This window comes from Mustela nivalis (assembly GCF_964662115.1).
Source record: "Mustela nivalis genome assembly, chromosome: 7".
In the NCBI taxonomy this organism is placed as follows: domain Eukaryota; kingdom Metazoa; phylum Chordata; class Mammalia; order Carnivora; family Mustelidae; genus Mustela; species Mustela nivalis.
In genome coordinates, this window is record NC_139026.1 from 45954328 (window position 1) to 45971484 (window position 17157).

Sequence of the window (17157 nt, forward strand, 5' to 3'; positions counted from 1 at the left end):
AGTTCAAGCCCCATGTTGGGTGTGAGAGATTACTTAAAAGTAAAATCTTTTAAAAACACACACACACAATTTTTGAGATTAATCCCCCCCACCACCACCGAGAGCTCCTACACTTTCAGAAAAGAAATGCTGAACTGGAACACTCCTGTGGTTGGAAGAGAACAGCTCTCTAAGAAATTCTTGAGTGTTTCTGAGGCAAGTCAATGACGCAGTCTCCATTGCTTTTTCCTTAGTCCCCCTGGCTGTCCTCCAACTTCGTGTCAAACATGCCAATGAAACCTCTTTGGGTATCATGTGGCAAACCCCTGTAGCAGAATGGGAGAAATACATCATTTCACTAGCTGACAGAGACCTCTTACTCATCCACAAGTCGCTCCCCAAAGATGCCAAAGAATTCACTTTTACTGACCTGGTGCCTGGACGAAAATATGTAGCTACAGTCACCAGTATTAGTGGAGACTTAAAAAATTCATCTTCAACTAAAGGAAGAACAGGTAATTTTTTTTATAAGTTTTAAACTTTAAAAAGTATCCTGACTACTGAATTGTTTAATGTTTGAATTACAAATGTTCACTGAATGCCTATTATGTACTGGTCATTGTTTTATGAATGTTTCCTATTGTTTGTTTTCTATTACACTATTTCAACTCTTGGTAGTTGTTTTATTTGTTTTTTAATTTGTTTGGTTTTATTTTGAAATGGAAGCTGAGAACAACTTTTCCAAGGATATTTTGCTGCAAAAGAAAGCAGAGAAGTAGAGCATGATCTGAAAGAAAAGATCTGTTTGAAAGGAGGATTTTATTTAAGGATAGAAGAAATAACAAGTTTTATGCTGATAGGAATGTTCTAGAAGAGAAAGAAATGGTGATAATATAAAGAGAGAGGAAGAATGGCTGTACTTATTCTATGAGTAAGCAAGCTGTGGGATCTAGAGCACAAGTAAAGGAATCGGCTTTAGAAAAGAACATAAGTAGTTTAACTTTAGGATCAGATGGAAGAAAAAAGAGTATTGGATGAATATACCAGTAAGTAGATATAGTGGTGGCAATTAATTCTTTGATAGTTCTCTTCTTCTCTCAGAAATAGGAAGCAAAATCATCATCAAAGACTCCCTTTTTCCAATTTATATATTATTGTTCTGTATTTTATTTCTCTCTCCTTTTTAACCCCACAAAAAATGACCACTTATCTTCTCATCTTCCCTTCCTGTATCCTACAAGTTCCATTTGAGATTACTTTCCTTCATTTTGGAGAACAGTCTTCAAATTTCTTTCTTTCTTTCTTTCTTTCTTTCTTTCTTTCTTTCTTTCTTTCTTTCTTTCTTTTTTTAAAGGATTTTATTTATTTTTTGAGAGAGAGAGAGAGCAATTATGAATGGAGGGGGGCAGAGGGAGACAGAGCCCGATGAGCAGGGGGCCCGATGTGGAGTTTGATCCCAGAACTCCAGGATCATGAGGGTCATAAGCAGACACTTAACCAACTGAGCTACCCAGGTGCCCCCAGATGTCTTTATTAGAGTTTTTAGGGATGAACTCTTTACACTTTTGTTTTTCTGTGTATGTCTTTATATAGCTTTCAAACTTGAAAGATATTTTCTCTGTGTTACAACTCTATTTTGAAAGTTATTTTCAAAAAAAAAAAAAAAGAAAGGAAGAAAGTAAGTTATTTTCTCTCACTGAAGATATTATTTTCTCACATTGAAGATATTGTTGTCTATCTGGCATTTATTCTTGCTGTTGAAAAGTCAGACATCAGTCTAATTTCTGTTTCTCTCTGGGTAGTCTGTTTACTATGACTGCTTTTAAGATTTACTCTTTGCCTTTAGTGTTCTGTTGTTTACAGTGATAACCTAGACATAGATGCCTCTATCTTGGTTGAGATCATGATGATTTCTGTACTTGTAGATTAGTATCTTTCATCAACCCTGGAAATTCTCAGCCATTAGTTCTTTGACATTACCTCTCACCTTTTCTCCAGTCCCTTTCTATTCTCCTCTAGTAGTCTAGAATATATATATATATATATTCATATTTTCCTTGTATTTGCTCCCTGGGCTATAGTCTGAATAATTTCCTCATCCCTGTGTTTTAGCTCCCAAATTCTTTTTTTAGCTCTGTCTAATCTTTTTTATTTTATTTTATTTTATTTTATTTTATGAAGGTAATTTTTTTTTTAAGATTTTATTTATTTATCAGAGAAAGAGAGGGGGAGAGAGTGAGCACAGGCAGACAGAATGGCAGGCAGAGGCAGAGGAGAAGCAGGCTCCCTGCTGAGCAAGGAGCCCGATGTGGGACTCGATCCCAGGACGCTGGGATCATGACCTGAGCCGAAGGCAGCTGCTTAACCAACTGAGCCACCCAGGCATCCCCTGTCTAATCTTTTTTTAAATCCATCCATTGGGTTTTAAATTTTACTTGCTTATTTCTTCACTTTTAAACATTCTTTTTGGCTCTTTTCCAAATCAGTTTTATGCTCTGTTGCTCTTTAGTCATATTTCCATTATCTTCCTTTATTGCCATTAGCAAATAAACCATTTTTATTTTAACTTCTATATCTGATAACCATAATATCTAAAATCTTCAGAAGTTCAATCCTGTTGTCTATTGAGTTTGCTGCCTTTTGCTCATGGTGCTTTACTTCCTTAAGTGTGTGTGATTTTTCACTGTAAACTCATATATCTTGGAAACTTACTCTGTGGGAATTCTTTGAGACCTTGTTTACAGATGGGTTTTAGAAAGAATTTTCTTTTCATTTGATTCTTTGAGGTGCACAGGACTGCTATCAACCCAGACCTATTTTAATCTAAACTGTCAACTTGGAGGTTTTCTGATCACCCAGTTATATGAATTAGGGTTGCAAACTCACTGAAACTGTTCTAGGGTTATGAATTCTCAGTGATAATTATTTTTCTCCACCCAGTGCCAAGGATGCTGGGGCAATATGAGGAGCAGAGAGGGAATATTTATTTCACTTACACTTAGAATGTAACCTTTCAGGATCCAATGATATGCAGGGTCACCTATGAGGTTTCTTAGTTTGGGACAGTCCTACACTTTACCTCCAATTTCACAGATCAAAGTTTTAATTTGTATTTGAAAGATGCCCTTAAGATGAAAGTATGCTTCAGTGAACTGGTTACCTATCTTTTTAGTCTCTGAGAATTCCTTACATTCTTGACAACTCACTCATATATTTACATTTTTATATTTTATCCAACACATGTAGTTGTGTTTATTGGGGTATGCAGCCCACTATACTGTAGGAACTGGAAGTCCAAGACACTCTTTTAGTCTTAAGATCATTTTCATCATTCCCAACATTCACATTGCTGGGTCATATAGTAAGTGTATTTTTAACTTTGTAAGAAACTACCAAACTGTTTTCCAGAATGGTTGTAAAATGTTACATTCCCACCAGCAATATATGAGATTAGTTTCTCCACAATCTCAACAGCCCTTGGTATTACAAGTGTTTTGTTTGGTTTTTTAACCATTCCAATAAGCATGTAGTGGTATCTTATGTAGTTTTAATTTACCTTTCACTAGTTCCTAATAGTTTTTAGCAACTTTTCACATGCTTATTTGCCATTCATTTATCCTCTTTAGGGGAGAACATATTTTCAAATATTTGTTCATTTTTTGGTGGGGTTGTTTGTTTTTATCATTGAATTTTGAAAATTCTTCATATTTCAGTTATTAGTTCATTGTCAGAAATGTGTGTTGAAATGCTTTCTATCAGACTGTGGCTTGTCTTATGATTAATTTATTTGTGTATTTTGCAGATCATGGGTTTTTAATTCTGGTGTCCAATTCATCAGTTTTTTTCTTTCAGAGACTATGCTTTTGGTGTCATATTGAAGAAATCTTTGCCTTACATGATATCACAAAAGATTGTCCCTTAAAACTTTTATAATTTTAGGTTTTCTATTGAGGTGCATAATCCGTCTTGAGTTCATTTCTATATGTCTGTGAGATTTGGGTTAAGGTTTATTTCTTTGTATATGGACGACTAATAATTCCAGCCCTATTTGTTGAAGAAAACTATTCTTCCTCCACAAAATTGCTCTGTAAAAAACCAACTGACTCTATATATGTTGGTCTATTTCTGGATTCTGATTTCTGTTCCATCGATCTATGTGTTTATCTTTTTGCCAGTATCAGACTGCCTTCATTATTGTAGCTTTCTAGTAAGTCTTGAGATCAGATGTTGTTACTCCTCCAACTTTGTTCTTCTTTTTCCAAATTATTTCCATATTAATTCCTTTGCTTTCCATGTGAAATTTAGAATGAAAATTGAGTTTTCTGATCCTTGTACAGTAGTGTCTTTTTAATGAGTGTATTTGTATCTTAATCCAAAAGTCAACAATTTCTGAGAAGGATTGTGCCAAGGTCCCAATCCTTTTAATTACCATAATTCAGGGAAGAGGCCCAAAGAAGATATAGCTGATTGAGTGCCAGCTTCAAGATCTATGTAAGAGATTTTTTTTAATGGATAGATTAGAAATCACAATAGTTGCTAATTAGGAAAAGGACACAGGCTCACAGTTTTAGGCAGATCAGGCTTTGGACTCTGGATAACTATTTGTTAGCACTCTGATAATAGATAGGCTAAGTTATTTACATCATATGGTCTTCTAAAGAAAAATAACAAAGTCAAATTTATAGACTTTTGAATGAGATTCAAATAATATAATTTCTAAAAACCATTGAGTCCATAACTGGCACATAGTTATCACTCATTTATCCTTACTAGTTGTTATGGTTATCACTATTATTATTATTACTATTCTTATAGGATAATATAATGTATACTATTGTAACATCTTCCTGTATAATAATAATGGTGCTCTTGAGAATGTGCCAAAGAATTAACCAGTTTTCTAAACTACAACCTAATCATCAGGTGGAAGGGGTTTCCCAATACTACCCCGTAACAACCATCAGCTCAGGTAGGTAATGAGGCTCTCAGTTCTCATGGAATAATGACAGATAAAATCCTATAAAGTAAACAATATTAAAAAATAACATTCTTTTATTATTGAAAATATAAGTTCAAAACTAGTTAATAGGTAAGCATCATCTCATCCGTGGATCTGAAGCAATTTTGATTTCCCATATAAGCAGCTTCTATATGGGAGTAGTTTGCCATATGCCACAGGAAATAGAGTTGAGAATCTATAGCAAAAAAAAAAATAGATATATTTTTAGCATCTTTAAGACTGTCTCTACTTTTGACCCATTTTGCTATACTTCTTTAGGGTGACTAAATGTTATCTGTGTTGTTGTTGGTTTTTTTTCCTTCTTCTCTTTGTCTACTGTGTTCCAGTGCCTGCCCAAGTGACTGGCTTGTATGTGGCCAACCAAGGAACAACCAGCAGTCTGTTTACTAACTGGACCCACGCCCTGGGAGACATAGAATTCTACCAAGTCTTACTGATCCATGAAAATGTGGTCATCAAAAATGAAAGTGTCTCCAGTGAGACCAGCAGATACAGCTTCCACTCCCTCAAATCAGGCAGCCTCTACTCTGTGGTGGTAACAACAGTAAGCGGTGGGATCTCATCCCGACAAGTGGTGGTGGAGGGAAGAACAGGTAAGAAGAGCACATGGAAACTCCAGAGTATATTCTAGGATGCTTTGAAGCACCCTAAAAACAGATCCAGTTTTGACTTTCCTAGAAACCAGGTTTCAATACCAACCATCCATATATGTTGCTCTCCTAGAAATGGAAATTGAGGGTTGAATGAGAGTAGGTAGAATAAATTCTGAATTTTCTAAAATCTCCCATAAAGGAGTCAGAACTTCTAGAAAAACCGTTGTGGTAACCTAGTAGTCATTTGACACCTAGGCTTATCCCCTCATTCAGTTGATGATTTCCTTAATGTTTATGTCCCAGTTAAGATAAACAAGAAGTGAGAGTTTTTTTAAAAAGTATATTCCACTCCCTTTCCTATTTTTGTTTCAAGACATAGTAAGGAAATGATCTCCAATTTCTGTGGTCCAAAGTGGAGTTAATAAAATCCCCAAATCACATATATTTTCAGAAGCAACATTAAACAAGTTAATACTATAACCACCTAAACAATGTTTCCTGACCTTGAAGAGATCACAGTCACCAATGGGTCAAAGAGCTAATTCAACAAACAAGTGGTATACAGTTACCTGTGTCAGACAGGGCTGGCACCAAAGAAGGAAATATAATTTTCTACACAAGACCAAGAAAGAATATAAATAGACAGTATAAATTTATGTTCCAGTTTCTTAGAAAGAAAAAAATTAAATTCATTTGATAGAAGCTTTGATAATTATTAATTAACTCAGAATCAGGTCAGTGAATTTGCCTACTTAATTCTATATGATTATAAGTTGGATTTCAGGCTTCTCTTGTATTTCTGATGCTCGGATACTGATGCTTAGATTCTATCAGCTGCAGATAGCATAGATATGTCCCTTTTTAAAAATCATGAATCTTATCTACTTAATGAACCCAAGGAACATTAACTTCATTAGCTCTCCCAGAAATGCAACTAAGTCATTGAAAAGATATTTCATAGTTTTGGTAGAAATTCACTGAGATGTGCCATTTTTCTCATTCTGTGGCAGCTGACATTATTATCTACATCCTTCTTCCTGATACCTTCCTTCTTTTTCAGTACTTCTGGGCACCAGCCATTGGTGTAGTGTCACTGGGAGTGGGGGAAAAGCTAAGCTTGGGAATCAGAGGACCTAGATTCTGGCTCTAGCTCTGCCATTAGCTTACATCTTGAAGCCTCCAGCTTCTAATCCATTCCTGATAATACACCACAATGTATCTCTGTTGGAGTGAGGAAGGAGAAATAACAAGAAAGCTAAGGAGAGGGTTGAGAAGGGCCTGGCACCCATTTCCCAGTGAGTTGCAGTTGTATTAGTCAGATCAGACTGACTTATTTCCTGCTTATCCAACGGGACAGCATGGAGATTCCAGATTAGACAGCTCTGGGGTTGGTTCTTTCCCGAGCAGTAAGTCAGGGATCCAGGCTTCTACCATCTCCTTCCTTCCTCTAGGTCCTCAGAACTCTGTCCATTTCCCCAGAGACTAGAGGTCATGGAGTGGGGGAAGATGACCAGACCCGAAAGTAGACACATCACTTCCCCCGCCACATTCCACTGGCAGGAACACAGTTAAATGGCTACATTTCACTGCCGGGGAGACTGGGAAATGTAGCCTAGTGTGTGTCCAAGAGGAAAAGGAAATAGTTTGCTTAACAACTAGTCAGATTCCGCCCCACAAGTTAATTCCCAAATTTTAAAATACATCAAGGGCTTTCCAACTTACTGTGATACACTAACATAGTTTGGCTGCCAATACCACTTGAAATGAGTGAGCTTTGTTTTTATGCCTCTATTTTAATTGTAGCAGAGGTATCAGTATTTGATTCACAGTATATAAAAGTATAAGGATACAAAAACAAGACAGTTCTTTGCAGAATGATCATAGGATTTTGAGGAGAGGGCAAAATATGAGTAAATATAAGCAAAAGTTATTTTATTCAAACACATTAAGAGTGCAGACATTATCATGAGAAAAGGGGGAAATGGGATACTACTATAGAAACACAGTAATTAGAGATTTTGAAAGGTGCCTGGGTTAGTAAATTTTGTATGTGGTTAATTGTAAAACATTCAACGGCTAAAGCCTTGATAATCATGGCCATCTACTCAAACTGCTGAAATGTTGGTCAGTTCCGAAATAACTGAAAGGTTTTGAAAGGTTTTCTTACTTCAATTTCCAGAGTTGAAACATATAAATAAACCCTCCCAGTCTAGAGAAGGTGGCAAAATATTTAAAGTTAAAGATATCAGATATGCTTAACAAATCTAGTTCCAACCTGGGAAAATGCTGGTTCTAAAGGAAGAACAAATTTTATATCTGTTTTCTTGTAACCATGAATTTATATTTTTGACAAAACATTTGATAATTGTATCTTTTCTAATAAAATGTTAGTAGTTGCAAATATTTCTAACACTTTTGAAAAACAAACATAATTCTACTGAGAGCAACCAAGGGATGTCCAGATTGTTAAATAAAGGGAAGGAAAGGAGGAAGGGAGGGAGAGAGGAAGACATCAGTATAGAACTATTAAGGCTAAAAGATTCCACTTTATGTCTAGGAAATATTTATAGACATGGAACAGCATTTGCAGAGCTGCTCCGTATGGTGCTATTTATAATTTTTGGTGATGGACAAGTGCCTGTAAGTGTAAAGAAGACTTTGAGGCTTAAATCACAAAATCAGAGTGTATTAGATTAGAAGGGTTCTCAGAGGTCATCTAGCTGCATCCTGTCCATTGTACGTGAGGTAGGGATATTGACAATTATATGAAAATGTTTAGCTGCAGCAGTGAGCCAGCAAGGAAAATAGTAGTGCATTCACATACTCTACAGGATTTTATTCTGATATTTATTGCTGGCAATACCATCTACTATATACTTATTTCTGATACATATATAACTACTACTCAATACCACAATGATTAATTTGCATACTGCCTCTAGCCAAGAAGCTCCTTGAAGGCATCCACATCTTTTCCATTTTTGTATCTGTGGCAAATGGTATGTTCTCCATAAATGTCTGTGGCACTAAACACCAATTAAAATAAGCCAAACGATAGTGGCCACTATCCCCGCAATAGTTCCTTCTGCCCACTGTTGGGTCAATCTCCAGATTTGTTGTTTTCAAGACTGGCTTTTAGGTTTATTTCTTGCCACTAGAGGGCAGGAAATGCTTTATAAAGGGCAGATGCAATGCCTCTCCTGTGTTATTAGACTCCCCAGGAATAAATAACTTCATCACAAGAAAATCAAAGCTAAGCCAAAGTCTAAGCTCTTTAGAAATGTATGGTGTTCTTCATCTTTCCCTTCAAACATCTTTGCTTATTGATGAGTTTGGTTCGAGCTGATTCATTTGGATTGTTACGTTTGTTCCTTTTCCTGCTGAGGGAACCTCCTGACACATTCACATAAATATGCCTCCACTTAAAATACTTTGCAAACAGCAAGACCATAAAAATGCAGTAGTAGCATCCCTGTATTTATAAGGCACCCAAAAGACCTTCTTGCATTTTTATTTCTATTAGCCTTGCTGATCCCCAAACCCTCAGCTTCCAGAAGCTAAGGGGAAACCCTCACATGTCTTTGACCTCTTAGGTAATCAGACGAGATCTCCTGAGTCCACACTGTTTTTGCTGACCGCGGTCGATGACTCCAGACTTTTGACTGTGCTTTCTTTTTTCAAATGTTCTCCCCCCTTTTAAATTCCAGTCCCTTCCAGTGTGAGTGGAGTGACAGTAAACAATTCTGGTCGCAATGACTACCTGAGCATTTCCTGGCTGCCAGCTCCAGGAGACGTGGATAACTATGTGGTGACGCTCTCTCATGGCAGCAGGGTCATTCAGTCCCTCGTTATTGCCAAGTCTGTCAGCGATTGTTCCTTCAGCTCCCTTACTCCAGGCCGCCTCTACAATGTGACCGTAACTACAAGGAGCGGCAAGTATGAAAACCATTCCTTCAGCCAGGAGCGAACAGGTAAGGCTCTCAGGAGAGCCAGGCTCTGTAAGAAGGGGCTAGCTAGGGGCACTTGGGTGACTCCATCATTTAAGCCTCTGCCTTCGGCTCAGGTGATGATCTCATGATCCTGGGATCAAGTCCCGCATCAGGCTCCTTGCTCGGAGGGGAGCCTGCTTCTCCCTCTCTGTCTGCCCCTCCCCCCTGCTTGTGTGTGCCGTGCTCTCTCTCTCTTTCTCTCTCTCAAATAAATCAGTCAAATCTTTTAAAAAAAGAAAGAAAGAAAGAAAGAAAGAAAGAAAGAAAGAAAGAAAGAAAGAAAAAGGAAGTGGCTATCTATATGGCTCAAGGCAACAGATCTGCAACAATTCTGTAATGATAGGATTAAAGGCCGTTGAGATCACAGAATTGTGACAGTCTTCAAATTTTGACCCTAGAAACTCCTTATGTGAGCACATGTTTCCTTTAAAGTGAGATGAACACTACTTTCATGGCTAGAATTCATATTATATTCAAATATAGTAACAAGTATTTGCTGTTTGGGGAGTACTTTTTGGTTGCTAGACACTGACTTTATGTATGTTAACTAACTTAATTCTTGCAATTTCCTTATGGAGATCACTGTCATTATTCCCACTTTGCAGATCAGGAAATCAAGGTTCAGGGAGGCTAAAAAATAAGTTGCTCAACTGTTTAACTTGTTAAATGAGCCAGTGCATTTCTGTATTTAAACCCAGTTCTGAATGGCTCTGTAACCAATGAAATTCTCTGCCCTAAAATCCTTCCTGAAATATCTATTTGGTCAAAGTCCACTATTCATTCTTTTTCACACAAGGTGAAAAAACATGAACATTTTTTGTTCTGGGACCAGGAGCAAAATCCTAGCAAAGGCAATGAATGTTAGGTCTTCAATGTTCTGGAAAGAACTCAATTTAGATGGCTACCATTTTCTCAATGTACTTACACTTTTGGGGTTTACAGCTGAGATTTCCGCTGAAGGTCGACATTAATATTTTGTCAAGCCTCTCCTGCTGAGCTATGGGTTGATATTTGCATTTAAAAATGTCAGGGTTTCTTTGACAAGGCAGTCAAGACTACTCAACATAGAAAGGACAGTCTTTTCAATAAATGTACTGAGATAATTGGATGTGCACACATAAAAGAATTAAACTGGATCTCTCTCTGATACCATTCACAAAAATTAACTCAAAATAAATTAAGTTCATTTGTTTGTGAAATGAATTAAAGTTTAATGTAAGACCTGAAAATATGAAATTCCTACAAGAAAATATAGGGTCTTGGTGGCGATTTTTTGGATATGACATATAAAGCATAAGCAAAAAAAAAAAAAAAAAAAATCAAAGACAAGCAACTGGGACTACATCAAAACAAAAAGATTTTGCGCAGCAAAAGAAACCATCAGCAAAGTGAAGAAACAACCTATGGATTGGGAAAAATATTTGCAAACCATACACCTGATAATGGGTTAATACCCAAAGTTGTGGTTAATATCTAAAATACAAAGAATTCATACAATTCAATAGCAAAAAAAGTAAATAACCTTATTAAAAATGGGTAAAGGACCTGTATAGTCATTTTCTAAAGTAAATATACGTAGGGTGCCTGGGTGGCTCAATGGGTTAAGCCTCTGCCTTCGGCTCAGGTCATGATCTTGGGGTCCTGGGATCGAGCCCCACATCAGGCTCTCTGCTCAGCAGGGAGCCTGCTTCCTCCGTTCTCTCAGGCTACTTGTGATCTCCCTCTCTCTGTGTCAAATAAATAAATGAAACCTTAAAAAAAAAAAAAAGAAGAAGATATACAAAAGGCCAATAAGCAAATGAAAAGATGGTCAACATCACTAGTCATTAGGAAAATGCAAGTTAAAACCACAATGTGATATCTCCTTTTGGCTGTTAGAATGGCCATCATCAAAAGACAAGAGGTAATGAATGCTGACATTGACATGGAGAAAAGGCAACCCTTGTGCTCTGTTGGGGGTGTAAACTGGTATAGCTACTGTGGAAAACAGTATGGAAGATCCTCAAAAAATTAAAAACTACCCCATGATCCAAACATCTCACTTCTGGGATTATATCCAAAAGAAACAAAAGCACTAGCTCAAAAAAATATCTGCACCCTTGTATTCATAGCAGCATTATTTACAACAGCCAAGACATGGAAACAATTTGAGTGTTCTGTCCATGGATGAATGGATAAAGAAGTGGTATATCGGGGCACCTGGGTGGCTCAGTGGGTTAAAGCCTCTGCCTTTGTCTCTGGTCATGATCCCAGGGTCCTGGGATCAAGCTCCACATCAGGGAGCCTGCTTCCTCCTCTCTCTCTCTCTCTCTCTCTCTCTCTCTCTCTCTCTGCGTGCCTCTCTGCCTACTGTGATCTCTGTCTGTCAAATAAATTAAAAAATCTTAAAAAAAAAAAAAAGAAGTGGTATATCTATGCAATGGAATAGTATTCAGCCATAAAAGTTAGGAAATCCTGCACTTTGCTCCAACCTGCATGGATCTTAAAGATTTTATGCTAAGTGAAATAAGTCAAAAAGAAAAGACAAATACTCAATGACCTGACTTGTATGTAGAATCTAAAACTAAAGCAAAGGCAAACTAATAGGAAAAGACAGAGGCAGAGAGTGGGGGAAGGAGGAACTGGAGGAAGATGGTCAACAGGTACAAAGTTCCAGCTATAAGATAAATAAGTGCTAGTGATGTAATGTGCCCCATGATGTCAATACATAAGAAAGTTCTTAAGAGGTTAAATCATAAGAGTTATCATCATATTAAGAACATTTTCTGCCTTTTTTCTTTTCTTCACTCTTTTCTCTTTATTATGTCTGTATGAATGGATGGATGTTGGCTGAACCAAATGTGGCAATCATTTCATAATATATATAAATGAAATGATCATGCTATATGCCTTAAATTTATACAGTGATATAAGGCAATTAATTACTTCTCAATAAAACTAGAAAAAATAATAACAAAAAAGAAATTAAAAGAAATACTATAAAAAATGAATTTGTCAAATTTCCAAAACCAAAGTGTATTCACACTCACCTAAACTGAAAATTTCAAAATCACTTTTGACACATGTTATCCTTTGCTAGGTTCTTCTCATTGACCTCCCACAAAATTTTTCACTGATATGTCTTTATTTTGCTTTTCTTGCCAATAACCAGGACAGAGGTTCTTATTACTTAAATTTATAATGGGTCTCCTATCTTTCTGCTCTAGCCACTTAATTCCATCATGATTAGTTTTCATAGCTGAGTCATGTGTCCCTCTAAGTTCCCATTGATGTTTTTCTAGGAGACATTTACTATTCGTTGCAGTCATCTGCATCTCTCCCTCTGTGGTTGCTTAACGACAGGAACCAAATCCTTTTTGTGTTTCTCTCTATAAGCACCCATGATTTTATTGTTGCTGAACGCAAGAATTAGCCAATCATCTTCTGGACTCAAAGACCTTATAAAAACCTAAAACTATGTTATTTTTTCCAGAGGACCAAGGCAATTGACATCATCCTATTACCTAGCACAGGGTCTGGAATCCAATAAGCACTCAATAAATGTTCACTGAATTAATAATCAGAAATCACTTAGATCAGCAGTTTTTAGCTAGTGCTTTATGGATAGATGTTAAGAATGTCATAACCCCCAAAACTGTCCATGAAGTTATTGCAGATAAGAAAGGTATGTGTGCTTCTTTTTGGAGTGAGTGGGTAGCTCTTATGAGATTCTCAAAGTCTCGTTAACTTCAAAAAGTTTAAAAACCACTGATTTACATTAATACAGCATGCTAACATTGAAAGTGTTCATGGATTGATCTAATCCCATCTCATTTGTAGATCAAGTCCCAGAGAGAAACTTAGCTCTTCCAAGCCCACATGGCTGACCAGTAATCAACCTCACCTAGTTCCAGTACTATTTCCATTACATCATGCTATTTCTGAAAGCACTGGTCAGGGATATAAAAAACTATTCCCTACCCTCAAATGATTTAAGATCTAATTATACTGATAATCATAATAATGCCTGAGATCTGAAAAGTAGATTTCCGTTTGGGAAGCAGCCTTATGTCAGTGTCTTATGTTGATCAACTTGGAACCTAAAAATACCAGAATCAAAGGATATGTAATCCTGCTAACCCCTTACTTCTCCTCTACGTCAACTCATGAATGTTTCCTATCTATCTGACCTTGATACTGCAAGCCTTTTGTCAAGATTGTTTTTAAATGGAAGAAAAATGATCCTCTATTCAAAGCACCTTCTTGACTCTTTACCAGCATGAACTTGGATTTGACACATGACTAATGAAGACAATCCATTGCCCCCGATATCAGTTTAACTATAGAGTTGTGTCTGAGATGCTGTCTTGTTGATTTTAGCTGATTGTGTCAAAGCCCTTATCCCTTTCTAATGCTTTTGTTCTACGTTTTGGGTGAAAATATCAATATTTCTAATTCTGTATCACATCATCTCATCGTGCAGCAAGGCAGGTCTCACAAATTACCTCCAATTCCACCTGAAGAGCCCCTTATTGACTTAGCATGGTATGTAGTCTGGTTTTTCTTCCTATAATAGTTGCTTTGTTTTCAATAAATTGCCTGGGTCTTTGCCTTTTCTTACTCAGTCCATGCATAAAAACTTCAGAATTTCTTTTCCTTTATTCTGTGTTGAATAAATTCTAGCTACATTGTAATTGGTTCCAGTGAATATCTTGAAGAAAGCATACCTGTCCTGGCTCCATTTCTGCAGGCAGATATATTCTAATACAAAAAGTAACCAGTACATGTATGCCAACAAGAGATAATGAAATGCAACTTGCAGATGTAAGAAGTATCTTGGGAAATATGGCTTAGATGCCAAAATATTGAAATTTCTGAGTTATTTCATGCTTTGAAGGAAAGTGGAAGAGAAGTTTAGACACAGGCTTTGTCCAGTTGATTGATCAATTGATAGATTGAGAGAAAAAACACAGGGACACATTATTTATTTGTTTGTATATTTATTGGGGGAACCTCAGGTGCACAAAATTGGATTAATCATAATTCTTGGTTCAAGAAACCATGTTTTGTCACTTTTATTTATTTTTTAGGCTTCCAATTCAATTTAGGCACTTAATTAATTATTTTAATAATTTAATAGGCACATGAGAAACCACTACCCAAAATAACAGCTATGTATAGAAGAATGAAACTCTACTATTCTCTCACACCATGTACAAAGATAAACTCAAAATGGATGAAAGCCCTCAGTATGAGGCAGGAATCTATCAAAATCCTAGAGGAGATATTGGCCACAGCAACTTCTTTCAAAACACATCTCCAAAGGCAAAGGAAACAAAAGCAAAAATAAACTTTTGGGACTTCATGAAGATCAAAAGCTTCTGCACAGCAAAAGAAAGAGTCAACATAACACAGAGGCAACCTGAAGAAAGGGAGAGAATATTCGAAAATGACACTACAGACAAAGGGCTGATATCCAAGATCTACAAAGAACTCCTCAAACTCAACACACACGAAACAGAAAATCACGTCAAAAAATGGGCAGAATACATGAACAGACACTTCTCCAAAGAAGACATACAAATGGCTAACAGACACATGAAAAAATGTTCATCATCATTAGCCATCCGGGAGATTCAAATCAAAACCACATTGAGATACCACCTTACACCAGTCAGAATGGCCAGAATTAACAAGACAGTAAACAACGTGTGTTGGAGAGGATGTAGAGAAAGGGGAACCCTCTTACACTGTTGGTGGGAATGCAAGTTGGTGCAGGCACTTTGGAAAACAGTGTGGAGATTCCTTAAGAAATTAAAAATAGAGGTTCCCTATGACCCTGCAATTCCACTACTGGGTATTTACCCCAAAGATGTAGTGAAAAGAAGAGCCATATGTACCCCAATGTTCATAGCAGCAGTGGCCACAGTCGCCAAACTGTGGAAAGAACCAAGATGCCCTTCAGCAGATGAATGGATAAAGATGTGGTCCATATATACTATGGAGTATTATGCCTGGTAGTGGGTATTATGGAGGGCATGTATTGTATGGAGCAATGGATGTGGTGCATAAACAATGAAACTTGGAACACTGAAAAAATAAAATTAAATTAAGATGTTAAAAAAATAAAAAATAAAAGCTAGAACCTTGACAGTAATCTGTATCAAATCATGCAGTTCCCACCCCACCGATTCATCCCACGGTAGCCATCATCTTGACTCCTAGTTTCATCTCTCTTCTTGCCTTTCACCTTGCATGGTTTTAGTATTTATATAGTCCTAAAATTACAGGTTTAAAAAATTTTAGTTGTTCTAACATTATTTTTAAAGGTTATTTTATGCAGTATGTACTCTCTTAAGACTTTGTTTTTCACTTAATGTTATATTGATAAGATTCGCTTATATTTTGTGTTTTGATGTTAAATGCAAAAATCCATATTTTTGCATTTTGAGTTAAAAAGAAATTATGACTGCTATATAATCTCACTGTGTATATATGGTCCATTCATCTTCTCTCCCATGGCCAGGTATCCTGTCTCATACTTGGTCTTGTCAGGTTTTTAAATTTTGCCGACCATATGGTTATAAAATGGTATTTTGCTATGGTCTTGACTTGCATTTCCTTGATCACCAATGATGTTAGACATCTCTTCATGTACTAACTACATGTTTCTTCTTCTTCCAATTTTCTTTTGGATTGTTTATACTCTTCTTGGTAACTTTTTATCATGTTTTGAGTCACTAAGGTATGTTGGAATTAATATCATCACCATCAATTCACATTAATCAACAGTTATATTTAATTTCCATCTTGTACGTGACATTTTGCAGGTATGCAAAAAACAGGATTAGAATTCATTTCTTGGGCTCTGTTAAAAGATCCATTTAATCATTCCAAGTAGTGTAACAATCTTTCCCCTGTGGAAATGTGTGATCTAAAGGTCTAAAACTTTTCTTTTAAATGCCCACGGAAAAAATCTTCTCACTTACCTTCACCATCCCAGGTTGTCATCTGTGATCAATTACTCCCTTAGACACACTACATCTTCAGCTGTTCTCTGTTCTTTTTTTTTCAGTGCCTGACAAGGTCCAGGGAGTCAGTATTAGTAACTCAGCCAGGAGTGACTATTTAAAGGTATCCTGGGTGCATGCTACTGGAGACTTTGATCACTATGAAGTCACCATTAAAAACAAAAACAACTTTGTTCAAACCAAAAGCATCCCCAAGAGTGAAAACGAGTGTGTGTTTGTTAAGTTAGTCCCTGGACGGTTGTACAGCGTCACTGTTAGTACAAGAAGTGGACAATATGAAGCCAGTGAACAAGGGAATGGAAGAACAAGTAAGTGGAAAGCTTGTAAAATCTGATGGTTTATTGGGACTTGAAGGTCATCGAGTAAATAAAATATCTTAACCTTGAATTCTCTCTGCTTCCTGAGCAGTGAATTGCATTCCCACTCTCACTTAGAGCTAGTATCAGTCAGCCAAGCCATGGCCTATAATTGCAGAATATTTATTGGTAGATAAAAGCAAGCACAGTCGGGAAGCAAGAAGGCCAATTGTCCCATTTTTCTTCCCGGTCCTCCTGCACTGTGGCATT

General features: G+C 36.7%; 1 protein-coding gene across 2 annotated transcripts in view; it reads left to right on the top strand.

Annotated features, from left to right (window-relative positions):
* The window catches only part of PTPRB (protein tyrosine phosphatase receptor type B), a 112200-nt gene that overhangs the window by 49156 nt on the left and 45887 nt on the right, over positions 1 to 17157 (top strand). For both annotated transcript variants that reach the window (XM_082742858.1, XM_082742859.1), the window contains 4 exons: positions 234 to 494; positions 5326 to 5592; positions 9300 to 9563; positions 16636 to 16899. In XM_082742858.1, coding sequence (XP_082598984.1) covers positions 234 to 494; positions 5326 to 5592; positions 9300 to 9563; positions 16636 to 16899 — 1056 coding nt within the window. The remainder of the gene's footprint in view (positions 1 to 233; positions 495 to 5325; positions 5593 to 9299; positions 9564 to 16635; positions 16900 to 17157) is intronic.